We start from the raw sequence: 17,970 nt of genomic DNA, 5'->3' as shown, positions 1-17,970 counted from the left end.
TTTTAACATCTTTTTGCAAAAATTCCAGACCCATAAAGAGTAGGCTTGTCCAAAATTCTTAACGTCTCCTCCTAAATGTGGGCTTATAACATGGTTAGTAACAGAGTAACAAGGGGTGGCAGAGCTGGCTTGGCAGAACCACACTTCTTTGATGATGCAAAACTTAACAGTTTCTGAGTCACAAGACTGGCTTTAAGAGAACTACAGCTCCACATTAGGTACGTGACCCTTGTGTGATGGTGGATGGCATTTTACTTTGTGCTTCCAGATCCCTACTTTTGCAAATATTGCCATAATGGGCCTTGTCAAATTTTTTTGTTGCGTTTTTGTTTCATTTGTGTGGGCTTTTTTAGTACTGAGCACCAGTTGACTATAAATCGGTCCTTTTCTGATTCTGGATTCTGTCCAGAGAGAGATATTTCAGTTGGAAATGGTGTATAAAAATAAGCCATTTGCTAGCATGAGTGAGTACAATCACAGAAGTGTAACGTAACGTATGGAGGTGTAAAGCACGTCTGATATGAAGGAGGTGCGGCAGTCAGGGAAGATAGTCAGTGCAGTTTTTAGTGTACCGTCTTCCTCTTGGAGGCGCCCACTTCCATGCATCCCAGCATTGCGGTATCGTTGGAAAGGCTGTCGGAACCGTTTCTCCTGCTGATCTGTTCAAATTGCTTTAATTTCTTTAATTTGTCTTTCTACGCAAGTCCAATCTAGCGTCAGGGGTTTATGAAGCTTTGCCTTTTTCACCACCACAGCTGTTCAGCCCACAGTACATTCCCAGCAGGCCTGGTACGCTGAGCAGGCTCAGGAATTTCATCGTGAAAAACGGACAACTGGTTTTTCAAATGCATTTCATGGCTGGCTATGTGACAGGTAGTTTCAGAATACCACTAATTGGCAACATAAAGTCAAGATCTGTTTGCTAATACTGTTTTTGCAAATCCTTAGTGTTTCACATAAGGGACTATTAAACACTTCTACGGTTACAAAGGAGTAAGGGAAGAGTCTAGTCCAGGGGCTCCTGTTTTATTCTGATTGTTGGGGTAGGTTGTGGTCGTCTGTCTTCACGACACAGCACGTATTCACTGAACTGAGAGGAATCCACCCCACCACCACATGAAGCTGCCACGTTAAATCCTTTCTGAAATAATCTTTCAAGCACCTGCAATGTGGGGGGAAAAAAAAAGCAGATTAATATTGAGCAAATTTTAGCGATAAAAGCATTCAGGAGCACCGGATCTAAATGATGAATTTAGTCTTTTGAGTCCTTGTTGAATTAATATTATTCAGCTATAATTCTATAACTTATTCTTAAATGACTACACTGTGATTAAAGTCTCGCTCTCAGCAAACCTCTGTAGAAAACAAAAATTAATCAAACAAATAAGCACTCTACAGAGCAGCTTAGTACATTATATAGTAAAACACTGGACTGTGGTGATATTGATGCTATCTCTTACTGCTTATAGAAAGCAACATCGAGTTTAAGTCATAATAAAAAGTGCCCATTATTCATTCGTAATATGAACAGTCTTACAGAAAGGGGCTGAAAACATTTCTCAGCTCTTCCTTGGCAGATGAAAATGTATTAGGAGTCTGAGTGACACTTCCACCAGATCTTCACAGAAATCACAGCTGTGATTTTCCCTCGCTGGAAGCGAGCGCCACTTTTAGCAAAGCATGGCAGGGACAGGATGCGGAGCCAAGACGTGGACAATAGGGAAACGTTCTGGCCCAAGAAAGAGGTTAATTTGTATTGCCCAAATATGTATTTTCTCCTTCTCCTTCTAAAGAAAAGTTGGTGCAATTTAGATGCATGAATTTAAGGAACCCAGAGGCAACTTTAATTTCTGAGACTGTCACACAGCGCATTACCCTAGGATATACTGATCTTGGCAATATGATCGGGGCCGTGTTTTCACATGCGTGAGCATGTTGATATATGGTTTCCCAGCAGAGCGGGACGCACACAGACTTTTCCCAGCGTTAGGTGAGAGCGGATGCCAGACCCACCTTCAGCGGATCTGCAGTGCAAGATGGAGGCGATGCCGTGCTCCCACCCTGTCAGTGGCAGCTCTCCGAGTCCAGGGCAGCAGCACGGAAAAATGGCTCCTGTGTTTTTCTCCACTGCAAAATGCCATCAGGGGAGCAGCTCGTACTGTTCTGTTAGCAGTCTCACCCAAGGTACCGCTTCATTGCTGCAGCACATGGGCCCACTGCGCTGGGAAGTGGACCTGATGATTTACTGGAGTTGATGAACACCAGCATCCCCACGCCACAGCCGACTGCCACCCACAACGACAGGGACTAAGCTATTCAAAAACTTGTCCGCTCAACCTAGAGAAGTGTCTAAGCAATATACCCACCTTCAGACAGACTTGACTCGTGCACTTTCATGGGTTTATGTTGTAGAAAAAATTTTATTTCCTTTTTTGGTTTTACTAGCCCTGTGAGCACTTCAGCAGTTATACCTACTGCTGTTAACGTTAAGTCTCACGTTGCAAGGCCCAAGCTGACTATGTTTAAGATCTGCACACCAGACCGCTGCCCTTGCACACAGACTCACATGAGGCCACAGTGCATTTCTTAGTGCACCATTTCTTTTTCCTGAATGTTGGCTTTGATTTCTCCAGAAATATCAGTCTGGAGCTTTTACTAAGGGTAACTGATTTCAAAAAAGATAACTGTGTCCAAGGTGGTATTGTAGTGCTACGCACACCATGGCAACAGCATTTGCTGGTTTTAATCCACGGGAACCCTCCTTTGAGGTTGCCTGTGTTACCCATCTGTGCTTAATCCATGGTTTGGGTTTTCAGTGGTAACTAAAACCTTGTACTCGCTACCCTGGCTGCAAAGGACAGGCAAAGGAAAGGAGCTGCTCTCGCACAGCTTTGCCTCAGCCATGCTGAATCTGCTGGAAATCCACTTGCCTGAGGAGCTCTGCCTGGCCCTGGGACACAAAGACTTACATTCTCAGAAAGTCGTATCTGCCAAATCTCACAGACTTTTGCCCTGATTTTCATATACTTTATATTGTAAGAAAGTTGTAGAACTGAAAGATCAAAAAAGCACTCCCGTGTATGGAAGAAAAAGAAGGGGCAGGAGAGTGGTATGCAGCCTGTAGACAGAAATGGGGTGCAGACACTAACAGTTGTTCCTGCTCAAAGAGGAAGGAAGGTATTTGAGAGGGAAGGAGGAATAAGACATCACTAGACTGCTGTTTCACAGGCTGGACTGTATTTTGACTGCATTATGTATCCCTGTTCCTAGGCCTGCAACACGAAGACAAGATGCAACCCAGCCACAGGAAAGGGGGCTTCTTCCATTTAACTGGATAGCGAGAACAGGATTGACAGGTAGGATTTCAGACAGAGATGTGACTTCAAAATCCTTGCTGAAAACTTTTTAAAATCAATTTGCTTGTAAGACAAAACAAGCACGGGGGTGCCCTTGGCTTGCCTCAGTCCAAAGCTACGGAAGGCTGCATGTTAACATAGCACTCTTCTTTACCGAGCCAGCTCTCTGCAAACACACGATCCAGGTAGACATTACACCTTAGAGCACCGCACACAGAACAAAGCGATTCATTTTTGCTACCTACGTGCTCGAAGGACTAGACTGCAGGCTATAATCTAGTGTTAAAAACCTTGGTATCATCAGTTTTCTAAGCAAGAAACAAAACAGGCCAAATCCTGTAAACAATGCAGAGAATGTTTAAATATTGTAGAGTTTTAAGTGTAACTTGGATGAGGTTGAGCTCAGGACTACGCAGCAAGGCTCCTAAGGGCTGCTTCCACGTGTGCTGAGCACTGGTTTATATGCGCTGGTGCGTGCACACGACTAAACGGCATGTTGAACGTGAACAGATTTAAATGCCATTTAGTGAATTTGGCTCCATGCACATTACTTTTTCTCAAGGTAAGATACAGAGGGAAACCAGTAAGCGTCTCTGAATCAAATCAGAGCGACTTCCCTGTAAATATCCAAAGAGAATATGCCAAAAAGCGAGTATCAACTGTGATTCCCCTACGCATAGGGAGACACATACACAATATTAAATAGAGGATTTGTGCTAGGATTTAATATACTCTGTCTTCCAGTACTTTAAGCATATCTGATTTTGTTGGAAGGTTTTCCAAATAGAAACATGATATCTTCACTTACTGGATTTAATTTAAATTTTGCAGAATACTAACAAATACATTCTTAATTATGAAGACTCAATGTTGAACATATATAAGCATCACAGAATTTTCTCTAAGGTAAACTCATGTATCTCACCAGAGCCTGTTGCGAGGAGCTGAAAAAACAGTTCCGGCCTTAAGAAAACTCTATACCTATATATAATTACAAATGGGCATTAAATTAAGAGCTACTGTATTTTTTTTGGCTACCACTACCTACTCAACGTTGACATTTTGTTTCACATACACAGTTCTTGACACAAAACATTTATTGAAAATACTTTCCAAAGATCCAAAGAATTTATAAATATTGCCATTGTGCTGTATTGTGAAATTGTGAAATATATTCAGCAGGGCATAGGGAGACGAAAGCAAGGTATCTCAGCAAACAGCAGGCAGACTTACTGCAACACTCCTTGAGATTCTTTGGAAATGATTCTCCTCTTCCAACCACTACCCCTCCTAACCCATCTCCCTTAAGTCTGTGCATTTGCTTCACTGTACTTCCAGCTTCTGACTTAATACTGTTTTGCCAAAAAATCCTGGCAATGGGAAGGGCAGCGCCTATGTACTGACCAGAGGCCATCAGAGCCAATGGTAATTAGCTGCTGATTTCATCAGCCTTTGGTCTCAGAAATGCATCATTTTCCAGAAAGTGTTTGAAAACACTTTCTATTAATTATATAGTAAAATGATGTAATTTAGTAAAATGATGTAATTTAATAATATTATTTATATTGTAGACTCTTTGACAGAAATTTTTTTTCACAACATGAACTTGCAAAGAGACTCCGATTCTGTCTGAATTTTGACCGAATTCAAAACACATTCAAATAACAACAATAACTGGCATTCAGCTTTTACTACAAGCACATGTTTCCTACCAGTGTTCCACTTTGGATAAAACAGAGCCAAGTGCTAACTATGTGGGCATGCAATCCTTTGACTGGCTGCTTCCAGCGCTGAGACTGTCTGTGGCTCGCAGGGACCCTTTTCTGTTTCAGTTATTCTGATTTCTTGCATGCATCTAACTGTATCTCATGGACAGTGTGGCTGAGACATGAACACGCTTCCCTATCCACTTACCTTAGCTAAACTGCAGCTGCTCCCTTTTCCACCCAGCACAGTGATGAATTCAGCACTGTTCCCACTGCCAACAAATGGAGCTGCCTCCGACCCACCTCCAGCCTTCTATTTTTGTGGCAGCCCACTCCAAACCTTGCCAAACGTGAAATTTTTAAGGACTGTGCAAAATTAACCACAGGCATCAGACTGTTAAAGTTCAAGCAAATAAAACACTTGAGACTCTTGAACCAAAAATGACCAAAAAAAGGTGGGTTTAGAATGGTTTCAGACAAAAGCGTCTATTAGTGCACGGTGCACCAGGGAATGCTGCCCCAAGGAGGGAGGTATCTGTCAAATGCAGGTTGTTAAAACAATTCCATCCACCTTTACACAATCTGGTAACTCCGGATCTCCCCAAAATAATGTCAACTGCCAGCCTGGGAGATAAAGGGTGCCTCAGCTTCCTTGTAGTAACAACATAGGTAAGCAAGCGCTCTAGGTTCTTGCCCTCCCTTGCCTCTCTCCCCAACCTGTCTGGCCAGCCTGTCCCATGGGCCAGCTCTTCTGTGGGTGTCTGCCCACAGGGAAGTTTATCAAGACCACTAAGTCACTTCTCACAGCCCAGTTAACGTCTGCAGCCATGGCCTGTCTGCAGGGGATGGTAACTTTGGAAATATTCCCCTATAGGTTGATTTCACTTTCCATAAGACAAGTATTTGCAGCATATTTTAAAGGCATACATGCAAAAAACAAGAGCTCTGTTTTGCCCTTGTTAATTAAGGCACAAGTTAACAGCCTCATCAACACTGTTCCTTCTCCGCAGCCCAAGGACAGCTACAACACCAAAGCTTTGGCCGCAGTGGCAGTGATCCCTTGTGAAATGGCATTTCTTGCCCATAAGGCTGCTGCCTAAACACAAGCCACGTATTTATTTCTGCTACCATCCACCTATCTGTCCAGTTATCTTCTTTTGTTTCATATGTTTAATTTTAAACCTAATGTCAAAACTCTGAGTATAAAATGAAATACATTTTGTTTAAAATACTCTGGGCAATTTTTATAGAACATCCTTTTGAAAAAAAAAAAAGTGCAGAGATCAATTTTTTTAAGTCCATCCCGCAGGCACCATCATTTAATTATGAGTGAGACATAAATTATGCATTTACACATTGTTGCATTTTCTATAAAATGGTGTGGAGATTTTTTTTTGTAGTTTTTGGAACTCTCTCTTTCTTCCTGGGGGCACTTTGGAGGAAAAAAAAACCTGCTGCAGGCTATACATTGATGAAAAAATTAGCATTTATCAGTATAACACCATTATGAGACCAGCATGGCACTAACATACACAAAATCTAAATCTATTTTTCTGCTTAGACTTAGGAAAACCTGAAAGACTGTGATCTCACCAGGCAGAAAATGTCTCCTTGCAGTACAAGCACTGAAGGTAATTGGGCAGAAGCAAATAATTTGCATATAATTGAACAAGAAATAATAAAAAAACATGCCAGCAAATAGATGAGCCAGCACCAAAAGGCCATTACCTGCACTGAATTCAACCGGCAGTATCCGTTCAAAGGAAACCTAATAACGTGGGTAGGGTCCTGGTTCCAGCCTGCGTTTACGGAGTTGCACATGACGTCCCCAGTCTCTGGGAAGATCTCTTCTATTAAAGCTTTCTCCCCACTCAATGCAATTCTTTCCCCCAAATCTGGAGTCACTCTTACAACCAAGCAGTCACAAGGCTGAAAATGTTTCCTTTGTTCTTTCTCTTGTTTCCATCGCTCAAGTTCCTTAATCATTGGCTGCAGCTGGTAATACTTTGCTTCTTCATATAAAAGATTAAAGTCCTGGGAAAAAAAAAAAGAGAGGGAGAGAGAGAAACTAGAAATGCTTATAGATCTCTTTTAAAAATGAGTATTGTTCCTGTTTGACCTACTTAGGCTTATGTATTGTCAGCAAGAGTGCAAAGGCAACAGGTATCCACATACTTTGTCTTTGTCTTACACCTACCCAGAAAACCACACCGTGTTAGTGCTGAATCTATTTGAGCTGACCGTGAAGTTCCCATTGCACTAGATTATCCTTTCATTTATTATCCCACAAGCTCAATGCCAGAAGGCTTTACTGTTGGATTAAGAAATCAAAATAACTGGTTGCAATAAGGAAAGCCCGCTGGTGTAAGAGATGTCCTGAGCCCTCATCTTCACTCTTGGCCTCAGATACTCACTTCCGATCTTACAACAGAAGATCTTGGGCTTCGCTGTCACCTCTCGCTTCACTTCTCACCTATCTTTGCTGAGTCTGAAATTCAGCTACAGCAGCTCAGCTGCTCCCTGCATTTCATGATTATTCATGTATTTAAAGCGTACTTTGGAGTCTGGTAAATAATACAGAGGTAGCGACCATCCTGCCAGCTGGGAGCTCAGCTGTGCACTCCAACGACTTGAACAGTTCTTCCCAGCCATTTGTCCATCACCTCACTTGGGCTCTGGGCAATTCAAATTTCCAATTTGATCCAACTGCTGGCTCAGTGAACGAGAAGTCTTCTGCACATCCTCATTAATAATGTTTCATTCTGACAGATCTTCCCACCTCAGCTTAAATGCATGAGAGAATGTTGAGGCAAAGGGTATCAGCAGCCCCTCAGACTCAAGGAGGCAGCAGTGCCCACCAGACCAAGCCAGAGAAGAAAGAGAGGGGGAAGCACCCAGCAGGCAGTTTGCTTACACTGGCCCCACCGCCTCCTTCAGCATCCTGAAGGGGAGAGGAGCAACAAGAGTACAGCACCAGCTCCTCTCTGCAAAGACCTGTCTTTTGCTTTCTCGGCTCTTTGCCTGTTCACAGATGGAAATGCTGCACCGCAGCTATGCTACATGACTTTCGTGGAGTGTGCTGTAGGTCAGACCTGGACATAAAGGCCAGTTCTCCCCCACTGCAATGGAATGAAATGAAAAATCGCAACAGTGAAATGACTGGAATCATTTGGACTGGAAAGAAGGGCATGACAAGAAGTAATCAAGAAATAGGCACCAAAATTACGTGAAAAATAACAGCAGTGCTGCTGCTCCAGGACTCAAGGAAGAGGGGGGGGTCAAAGGCCAGCAGCACAAAAAGGTGTGACACTTCACAGCGGCTTGGAATGAACCTGTAAAATCTGCTGCTGCAGGATATTATTGAACCAAAGCAGTTAGCTCTGTTCAAATTTGGCACCACAGACGCACCACCAGTAGTGGAGAGGTGCTCCTTCACCCCAGGGCTGCCTACAGCCTGGAGATGTATGAATATTCACAGTGACACCAGCAAGGTTATCGTTACAAAAGGGTCATCCGATCCTTTACATCTCTCTGATGTCTGTTAAGGCTGGGACAATATGCACACCACTAAGGGAGAAAAAAGGACCGTAGAATGCACAGAGAGGGAAGAGTGATAAGACCAAGTGGGAAGAAATGAGGGCAACAAACACACTCTCAGGAAGTAGTGGAAGATGAAAAACAGGAAGATTAAAGAAGAAATCATATAGAAAATATGTTGCAAAAAACCACGAGTTGGGAACAGACCAGATGAAGAGGCTTGGTGACTGTCTGCATTACCTGGTCTCAGGTAAGACACCATCAGCCCCAAAGCCTTGTCACCAGATGGAAGGTATTTTCCTCCTCCCTCAAATCAGCACTCTGCTGACCCACTACTGCTTTTCTCTGTCCACTGGTGAAGCTCCCAAGTTACTGAGCATGGGATCAGTTTGAACCTACAGGGATTAGTGGCCTAGATTAAAGAATAACCCCTGCCCTCAACTTTCTGAAACCTTCTTCATGTGGGACACCGGAGCAACACAGTGTATCACCTAACTGCGTTCATTACAGAGGTGTGTGCAGGGACCTACCAGATGTTCACTAGGCATCTGCCAGTTCCATATATCTCTTTTTTAAGCAAAGGAAAACATGCAAAGCTAAGGAAAAATGTAATGCTGTAGAGTGAACAGGAGCACCCAGTGCTTACTGAAGACAATGGAAAGTCTCCCGCTGTTTTCAGTAGCTCCTGAAAAACTAGTTTTAGAATATATGTGTTCAAGTCACTATAAAATAACATATTATTTGTAAGGTCAATCAAGTGAATATGTGCTAAGAAAACTCAACAGTAAAACCTAGAAGAGGTGGTAAGCGATATAAAAACCTGTCCTTCATTTCTGAAAGCAGAGAGAGGTACAGTGCTCCTGAGGCTGGATGCAAAGCCCATTACATTCATGAGAGTCTTTTCAACTGACTTCACTGGGCTTTGGACTAGCCTGACAGTATCCTGAATCACAGTTCAATGGTCCAGCACCCCCGGGCCAAAACAGTAATGCCATAAAGCAAACAAAACCAGGATCACACCACCTCTACCTCCCCCACAGCCAGCTATTAGCCCACTGCATGAAATGCAGCTCTTTAGTGACTCCTGCTAGCCATCATCTGTCCTAAAATAAACAAGATACATTTTATATTCTGATACCATTTTATGATAAGACAACCAGTTTTCAAATGAAACAGCTCTTCCACTACTGTTCCCAGAATGATACAGCCATGCTTCAGATGGCTGTGTGGAAATTGGGGCTGTGATGGAGCATCACGTGCTCCGTGGGACGAGGCGCGTGCCTGGTCATAACTGCCTGGGTTAAGCCAAGGTGTTTGGGTTAGTTTCTAAAATAAGACTCCCATCTTCATGTCCATTCCACACTTGGGTTGAGCACAAATACTCTGGAAAAGGGTTCTGCACCTGGAAGAAGGGGTTTCTAACAGAACCTGGGAATCTGAGGCATGCTGGTGTGAAGAGGCAATGTGCACGTGCGGTATTAAGGAGTCTGGGCAGCTATTGTCAGGCAGTGGCAATAAAGAGAATTTGTTGTGCTGCAACAAGTAAAGGGGATAAAAATGTGTCTTCTGCTAGGCAAGGAAAAATTTGTTGCTGTCTGCTAGCGACAGCACTGGGAAGGGACGCCTTCTGTGACCGCCCCCACTCCACCTACTGCATGGTGCCCCAGACCAGCTACCACCAGCACAGCCTGCCCCACTGTCCTGACCCACTCTGGCTCCTCTAAAACGACATGTGGCATTTCTGCACTGAGTGACTTGGGCACCACTGAGAAATCTGACAATGTATTTAGGGAGGGAAGAGGATTTTGCAAAACCAGGAACAAAAAATGAATGGCTAACAGCATGGGGGTCCAATTCTCTAAAGCCTGTGCTTGGGCAGCATAACGGACTCGACGCACTGCTAAGTACACAATCTTCTCGTTCAGGTTTTATATACTGTTCGGAATACTGCGTCTGCAACTGGACTAGAAGCACTGCCCAGCTCTGGATTGTCTCCACAGGATGCTCAGGGTGCCCAGGTAATACTGACATAGGTATTTCTACCCTTGCACTGTAGATACAAAATCCTACCCTGATGATTTGAAAAAGTTTAACACGAAATACAAAGTAGAAGAATTCAACCCACAAGGGACCTTGACAGGGAGGTGCCACAGGAGCTGCAAGAAAACATTTCCATGCTGCTCATTTTGCTAAGTTACCAAAGGCAGATGCAGACACGAATCCTCCTAGACCTATCCAGAAGAGGCACACTTCACTGAAACGGATACAGGAGTAGCTACAGGGTGCAAAGTAGCACAGTGGCAAAGGGCACACAGTTTCATTGAAACTCAGCCTCCAAGCAGCCTGGGACAGCTTCTGTCCCAGGTGTACACCGATGAATGGATACAGATACTGCACCCTCTCTCTCTCGGAGGCTCCAGCCCTGGCATCAGTGCAACATTGCTGAGTGGCAGGCAGCATCCCACAGCAGATTTTGTACGGTATCCAGGAGTTCCTTGTCCTGCAAGACTAATGATGCATCTCCCATTTCTTCTAAGGATTATTTCCCTACCTTCCCAACTTCTTAACAGCAGTGCACCTCGTGGCAGCACAGCCCAGAGTCAAGCACTGTATATGGTAGCTAATGGACCTGCTTGTGTTTAGCTAAGGAAGACTGCTTTACTCCAAAGGTAATTCCCACCAGCCAAGGTCCCTGCTCTTAAGCAGGGTGCTCCTTACTAGACTGAAAGGGGACATGGACAGTCCAGCCTCTGATTTTGCTGTAAAGTCCCACAAAAAGCCTTCATGAGCTACCATGAGCCTTCAACTTCTTGTGGCTGTTGTAGGAACCAGCAGGGAAGTTCTGTCAGGTCACCTAGAAAAGTGAGCAGATAACCAGCTGGGGTGCACACAGCCTTTCTCCATCCACAATGTCTGGATAACATTTAGATCTCATGGGAAAGGTACACAGATCTTTCAAAGACACAGCTTTTTGCCTTTCACAAAATAATTTTCTGCTCCTGATTCAGTAGAAATGCCTTTTTTTTTTTTTCTGGTGATTTTCACGTTGGCTAAAATCTGCAGTCACCTCTGACAAGCGTGACATCTTTCTGGGGAGGAGACTGTGAAGTGTGACTGCAAGGCCAGTTGGGCTGCTGTTTCGACATCAGTGCCAGTGGGTCAGTAAAGATCTGCTATCTACAGGCAGAGACAGCCAACAGAAACTGTAAAACCATGTTTCTCGTGAACCTGATGCTGTTCTCTCAGTACTAAAGATGTCCTTTCCTTTATTTTTGTACCTAAAGTTGACTCCTGAAAAGGCTGAAATGGCTCTTTCTGCCCATTTTTCACTTGTTACACTTTGTTAAATGAAACAACAAACTATCATCCTGACTCAGCGTTTCTTTTATATTTCAGTGCTGTGAAGATCTGACTCCTAGCTACAAGAGAAAGTTATTCACTTCTATGATGATGACTGCACTATTTGCTAAGGTCAGTTTGAGAGCACTTCAAATTAGATGCGAGCACACTGATTTTAAAACTATATTAATAAATTAGTGTGTCAGCCTTGTGGTTCCGGTGCTACAGGTGACCTCTATAATCCATGTGAAACTCAGATGTCCTGTGCATTTCTGCTCCTCCCCTTCTTAAGATGGAGTAATATATATACATTGCCTGTGACTGTTTTTGTTTGATGATCTCTAAGCAGGAAGTAAGTCTCAAATAAGTAGTACGATGGGTCTTGGTTTTGTCTGAAGTTGTGTATTGGCAGTGAAGGGGACAGATACTGCTTATAAACGTTCTGGGGAAACACCTCTGATGGCAGGGGGAGATCAAGGCAGAGAATATTTGAGCTGCAGAGAAGGGGCAGCTCCTGTGCCAGCCACCCCCTAATCCAGCATCATGGCAGACCAGGGGATGCTGGCTCTACACTCTGCTTGAGGACATTTGTTGCTCAAGGTGTCATAGTCTCATGCACGGGACGCTGAACCAGTGCAGGAAGAGGGAGCTGTAAGCAGCTGCAGGATGCTTGCCATTGCCTCTCTTAGCACGGGCTGGCTGCAAGGGGAAAAGGAGCCAAACAACTCAACGGTAATTTCTCAGCACACTTCATGTGGCTTAAAATCCCCCAAACCCAGGAAAATTATATGAACTATTAGTTGCTTTCAGCAGGGAGAGCTGTCAGATACTAAACACTTTCAAGTTCTGGCTTATTAGTAGTTGGAAGTGTAATTAATATTCACTGTAAACACACCAGTCAGACTTGATAATAAAGTATCACTAGCCTAGGAACACATAGCCCACTTTCTCTGCATTTCAGTGTTAACTTAGTCTGAAAACAACACTTAAATAGCAAACACAATAACGCTGGTGTGGTACTAACATTCCAAACTTTCCAAAATAACCATCTGAGCAGCAATTCAAGTTGAAAAGCAACTTGGCTGAACCTTGAGGCTAATAAACTGCTTGATTAAATTAAGGGGTAAAAACTAATAAATATTCAAAACACTTGATAATGCTTTGTTTGACATAAAGAACATTTAATGCAAGTCTCACTGGAAAACCTGTCAGGTTTTATACCTTAAATAGACTTTTGCATTTAGAAACACCGAGTGATTCCATTTGCTGCCTTTGATTATTGTCTTCTGTCACTTTAATCATGCTGGTAAAATTACACGATTTCTGTGAAGTCAAATCCGTTTACAATGCAGTTTTAATATAGCTTTGCAGCGCATTCTTCTATGCATTTTTATTTAGTTACTCCCTACCTAGCAATACTTTGCTTTGTTCTTGAGCCCTCATTAGCCTGGGGTTTGCTCTAAAGCTCTCCCAGGGAGGAACTAAATAAAATACAGTTAACCCTATGCAAAGAGATGGTCTGGAACAACGGACTGAGCCTGGGCACAGCGCCGGCTCTCCCAAGTCTCTCCCAGCCCTGCCAGCGGCTCGCTGCGCAGACAAGTCCTTGGCATCCACCGGCACTCTCACCTCCAGGCTCTTACTGAATCCTGCTGGGTTTGTTTCACAGCACCTCTGAAATCTGTATGCCAGCTGAGGCCATGATCGGCTTGAACTACATCTCTTCTACCCTCTCTTCTCACACCTTCTTGTCCTACTAGATTATTCAAAATGCTACTGCTAAAGCATCTCTCCAGCATTTCACCTGTATTGCTTCTCCATCCACCCGCCTTGATCCATCTTACAATCCACAGGACTGGTCTGGTCTTTAGCTTCATTCCTAACTGCATGTTTTCTCTCATTTCTCTGTAAAGAGCTTTTCTTGCATCCACCCCTCAATGCTCTGGCTCTCACCCTGCTTCACAGCACCCCAGCCCACAGGCAAGCAACCTGACCTGCCCACTGTTCCCCAGAAAGACCAGTGCTCAGGACAGCCCTTCTGGGCTGGAGCTCCAAAAGTGCCCATGAATGCTAAAACTTCTCCCTGCCTTGGGACTAGATGTGTGCTCCCATCGCACAGCATGTCTGTTCAACATTAACTGTAACACCCCCACGCCGGGATCAAATACAATTATACTCATAACTTAGGCAAAAATAGCTGAGGAGCACTTTGCAGCATGAGGATCAGCTGTACTCCAAAGCTGAAGCCACCACAGCAACCACAAATCTGGACTGACTCAGTCATGACTGGCCAAATTATCTTGCCTACCTAGTCCAACATGCAAAGTGAAATCTCACTGCACGGTGCAGGAACCTTCCTCTCCAGCAATGCTCCACTTCCTCTAACTGAGCAGATCCCCGTCGCCATCCCAATTTATTCATCATTTCATCCTGGAGTTAGTGCTTTTGTTGAATCTTGTCATCTACAGTTTGGACACTTTTGTCTTCTAATTTTCATACATAAGGATGACAGTGTTGCAAGTTTCGTAACTTTATTTGGCAAAGCCAAATAAACAAGGTTAGGAGGAGAGCGTTTAAACAATCAGGATTTGCAAAGCAACAACCAGCGCCATTATTTCATAGAAGATAATGTATTGCTCCTTAAAAAGCCCTCAGTAAATTCCATCTCCCAAGAAAATTCTGACATTCATAAATTGTGTAAAAGATTACTTCCTGAAATCAAAATATCTGCATCGGTTATATCTAACACAAATCCTCATGGGCTTCTTTAAGGGTGTTTCTTTTTTTATACCAACAAGTAAAAGATTTACACAATTTAAGTCCTCTAAGTATCGAATTTAAAACACTTCTTTCAGATTCTGAGCAATAAACCCTCGTAAGTGCTAGCTGCTGATGCTGCTTCTTAATTGTTGTTATACCCTGATAAATAAGCTAAAAATGTGAGAAAATACAATTAGTTTAGAAAAACTGATTTAGCCATAAGCTTCATCATTTAACTTTTTATGGTATCCATGACAACCACTGGTCCATTTATTAAATAACAGCATCCCTGGTGTAATACGCAAGTACTAAAAATCCTAATAATAAACAGCAACATTTAGTTAAGCGTGTTTAGGTCAAGCACACAAACCAACCTGCACCAAAACAAATGACAGAATGGGAGGAAAAAACAGGTTGCAGACTATAGCTTTCCTTACCTTAAAGTCATCTGGGAGCAGTAGCTTAGATGTCCTTAGGAAGCTTAATATATATCTGAAAATTTCACCATCTCGATCAATGAAATAATGTTGTTTTAAACTGTCCAAGACAATAGGCTCTGTGCCATTAAACAGACGACTTATTCTGAAAGAAGAAAAGAAAAAGAAATGGGCAAAAGAGACAAAATCTCATTACACCCTCAGGGCTTAAGAACATCCAGCCAATTTAGCTGTATCAATTCAACGTGCGTAGGGTAACGCAGTATCTTAATTTGGTGACAAACAAGTGCAAAAAGGCAGAGGCCTTGGACACATGTATGCACCCATATGCTCACACCCATGAAGTGTGTGTGCACATGCAGACATAGGCGCACGCACCAGCAGCAAGAGCCCTGCAGCTGCCCTGGCACTAAGCTTGCACTGCCCCAAATCAGGGCTGAGAATTAGGCCTATGATCCCAACAAGGAAAGTGCCTATGAAACGCTTACCCAAGGCTGGCAGAGTAGTTTTGGTGAGAACATGCATCACCAGCTCTGTTACACATCCCTGTCCACCATATCCTGCTAATGGAGAACTGAATGTTTACTCAGAGATGGGTTCCTGGCCATGAGCTTTTCCTCCAGCTTGGCTGTCATTTTGATCAAATGCCATCAAAGCCTTTCCGTGCTAGAGGAGAGGCTGCCCATACACTGAGATGAGCTGTATGGACCTGTCAGTGCTGGATAAGTGGCCAACCAACACTGAACGTTTTGGCAAACCACCAACCAATGGCCTGTGCAGCACCTGCAGCGCTGCCTGTGGGACCACAGTCACACCACCAGTAGTCCTGGGCATCAGTTTGCTAGAAGAAAGCAACATGGCAAATCTTTTGTGAGCAAAGAAAAGGAAGCGAGACCTATGAGACTGGGGGATCAGCTGGTTACAGGACCAAAACTGACTGCATCAGCTACATCACTCCAGCTTTCTCCAGGTCCTGAGGAGCATGCTTTGCAGAAAGCAAACCGGGCATCTGGCTGGCTGCTGTTCCTCCCGCCTCTCCCCTCTATAAACGCCTGGCTTCTCTCAGAACGCTTTGTCTTCCCATGAGAAATAACCCAGCTGAATACACGTTCTTGAAAGGAAAATCGCAGGAGACAGACAGCAACGACCTATTAAGTAATTGAGTCCATCTCTCTGACAGTGCAGCATTGTTCCCAACTGCAGAGTGTCTCGTGTTTCAAAGTCAAGTCTTAACCCTGCCAGTGAGGGACTTCCCCATTTCCCAGAGAGACTATCCCACAGCCTGCTGCATTTCACTGTCAAGCTGTGCCTCCAACTCAGCCATGCAGTGCCCCCATGTCCCTCGTCAAGACCAGGGCAGGCCTTTCCCCTGCCATGGATAAGCTCACCAAAACCCTGCCAAGGGCAATGGCGAGCACTGCTGGCGAATGCCACAGCCACAGCTTTGCTGCCTCCCTCCTTCCAGCATCACCACCCCACCTCAAAATTTCTGGCCTGGCAGTGAGGGGAGCGGATGTGAGAGACCACAGCCCGGCCGGGGAAGGCGCACGCCCACCCCAGCAAGGGTAAGGGGCAGGTTTGTTCCCCTGCTGCCGCCTGCAGTGCTGGTGCTTCTGGCTGCACCTCACTCCGCTTGCTTTGGGTTGTGGGTTCATGCAATACGGTAAGATGTGCTCTCCACAGCTGCACCTTAGTCTGATCTTCTAACTTTCTAATTTAGTTGCAAATTTAATTAACACGCCATTTATTTCTAAATTAACTGTGGAGATATTAAATAAAACTGGACTTAGCAAGTCCCCACTGAATTCAGCTAAAAACCTTTCTGCCCTCTTAAGCAAGCTCCAGGTTTTACCGCCTGCTCTCGTGTCCGTGTCAGCATTCAGCTAGTCTGAGTTACTTATGAGAATAACCAAATGCTCCCCTAAACCCTAATTATAATACATTTACTGCTTTTCTTCAACCTTTAGCTTTTCAACAGTATTAGAGAACACCATCTAGTTCACATTGCAACATTTAATTTATATAATCCCAAGGTTCAGTAAGCCTCCAGTAATTCATTATTTTATTTTTTGTTGTTATTTTAGGGCTATGTGCCTGAGACAGTTAAATATATTGCTTTGTACAGTGTTACATTTTATTCCAGGAACCAGACAGTTAATTTACTTCCTTAGACGCACACAGGAGCCCGTGTGCTGTGCTGGGTTAGACTGAAAGCAGAGGGAACACTGACAGAGCAGCTTATGGTCCAGTACAGTACATTTATTGAGTAAATTTGTGTGGCTATTGAAAGTTTCAAGATGTTACACCTAAGCAAGCTGAGCTGTGGCTTAAACCTCATCCCCTTCACTGCCTTTCCTCTTTGAAGTCTGCAAAAGCAAGGCGACGGCTGCTGCTCAGCTCCACCACGCGTATGGGGGAAGGTTTGCCAACAACGACAGGGTGCAGGGAAGACAGGGTACAAAATTTTAATGGGCCACTCTTTAATGCAGTGAAGCATTTTTTTGGTAATGAAAACAAAACATGAATTTTGAGGCCTTTGTGGAGTGCCCTGAGCTGTATTTCTTCACCAGCAAAATTACTGCTGGGGAAAGAAACTTGCAGAGTGTTGACAGACTTAACTGCCACCCCAAAAACAGAGTGATGAATAGTTTAAGGATTTATTTGACATTTTAGGGGGCTGCTATGTTCCAAGAACCAACTTCACTGCAGCACGTTGTAATGCTGCGTGTGGAAAGTGCTCCTGCTTCTCCCTTCTCACCAGTATAAACCACACCTGTAGAAAGTCCATCAGAAAATGCAACACTGTGAGAGCAAAAAGTGAACTCAAATGGCAGC

The 17,970-nt window shown here is 43.9% G+C and overlaps 1 protein-coding gene across 1 annotated transcript in view; it reads right to left on the bottom strand.

Moving 5' to 3' along the window:
• Positions 1–1,006: 1,006 nt before the first annotated feature.
• KCTD15 (potassium channel tetramerization domain containing 15) overlaps positions 1,007–17,970 on the bottom strand; it is a 38,227-nt gene continuing 21,263 nt past the window's right edge. Inside the window, exons 3-5 of the mRNA XM_009958163.2 lie at positions 15,136–15,280; positions 6,791–7,096; positions 1,007–1,162 (exon numbers count right to left, since the gene is read on the bottom strand). Coding sequence (XP_009956465.1) covers positions 1,007–1,162; positions 6,791–7,096; positions 15,136–15,280 — 607 coding nt within the window. The remainder of the gene's footprint in view (positions 1,163–6,790; positions 7,097–15,135; positions 15,281–17,970) is intronic.

Source organism: Leptosomus discolor, chromosome 8, assembly GCF_034619465.1.
Source record: "Leptosomus discolor isolate bLepDis1 chromosome 8, bLepDis1.hap2, whole genome shotgun sequence".
NCBI lineage: Eukaryota > Metazoa > Chordata > Aves > Leptosomiformes > Leptosomidae > Leptosomus > Leptosomus discolor.
The sequence above is the reverse complement of the archived record's forward strand: the minus strand, read 5'-3'. Positions and strand labels throughout refer to the sequence as shown.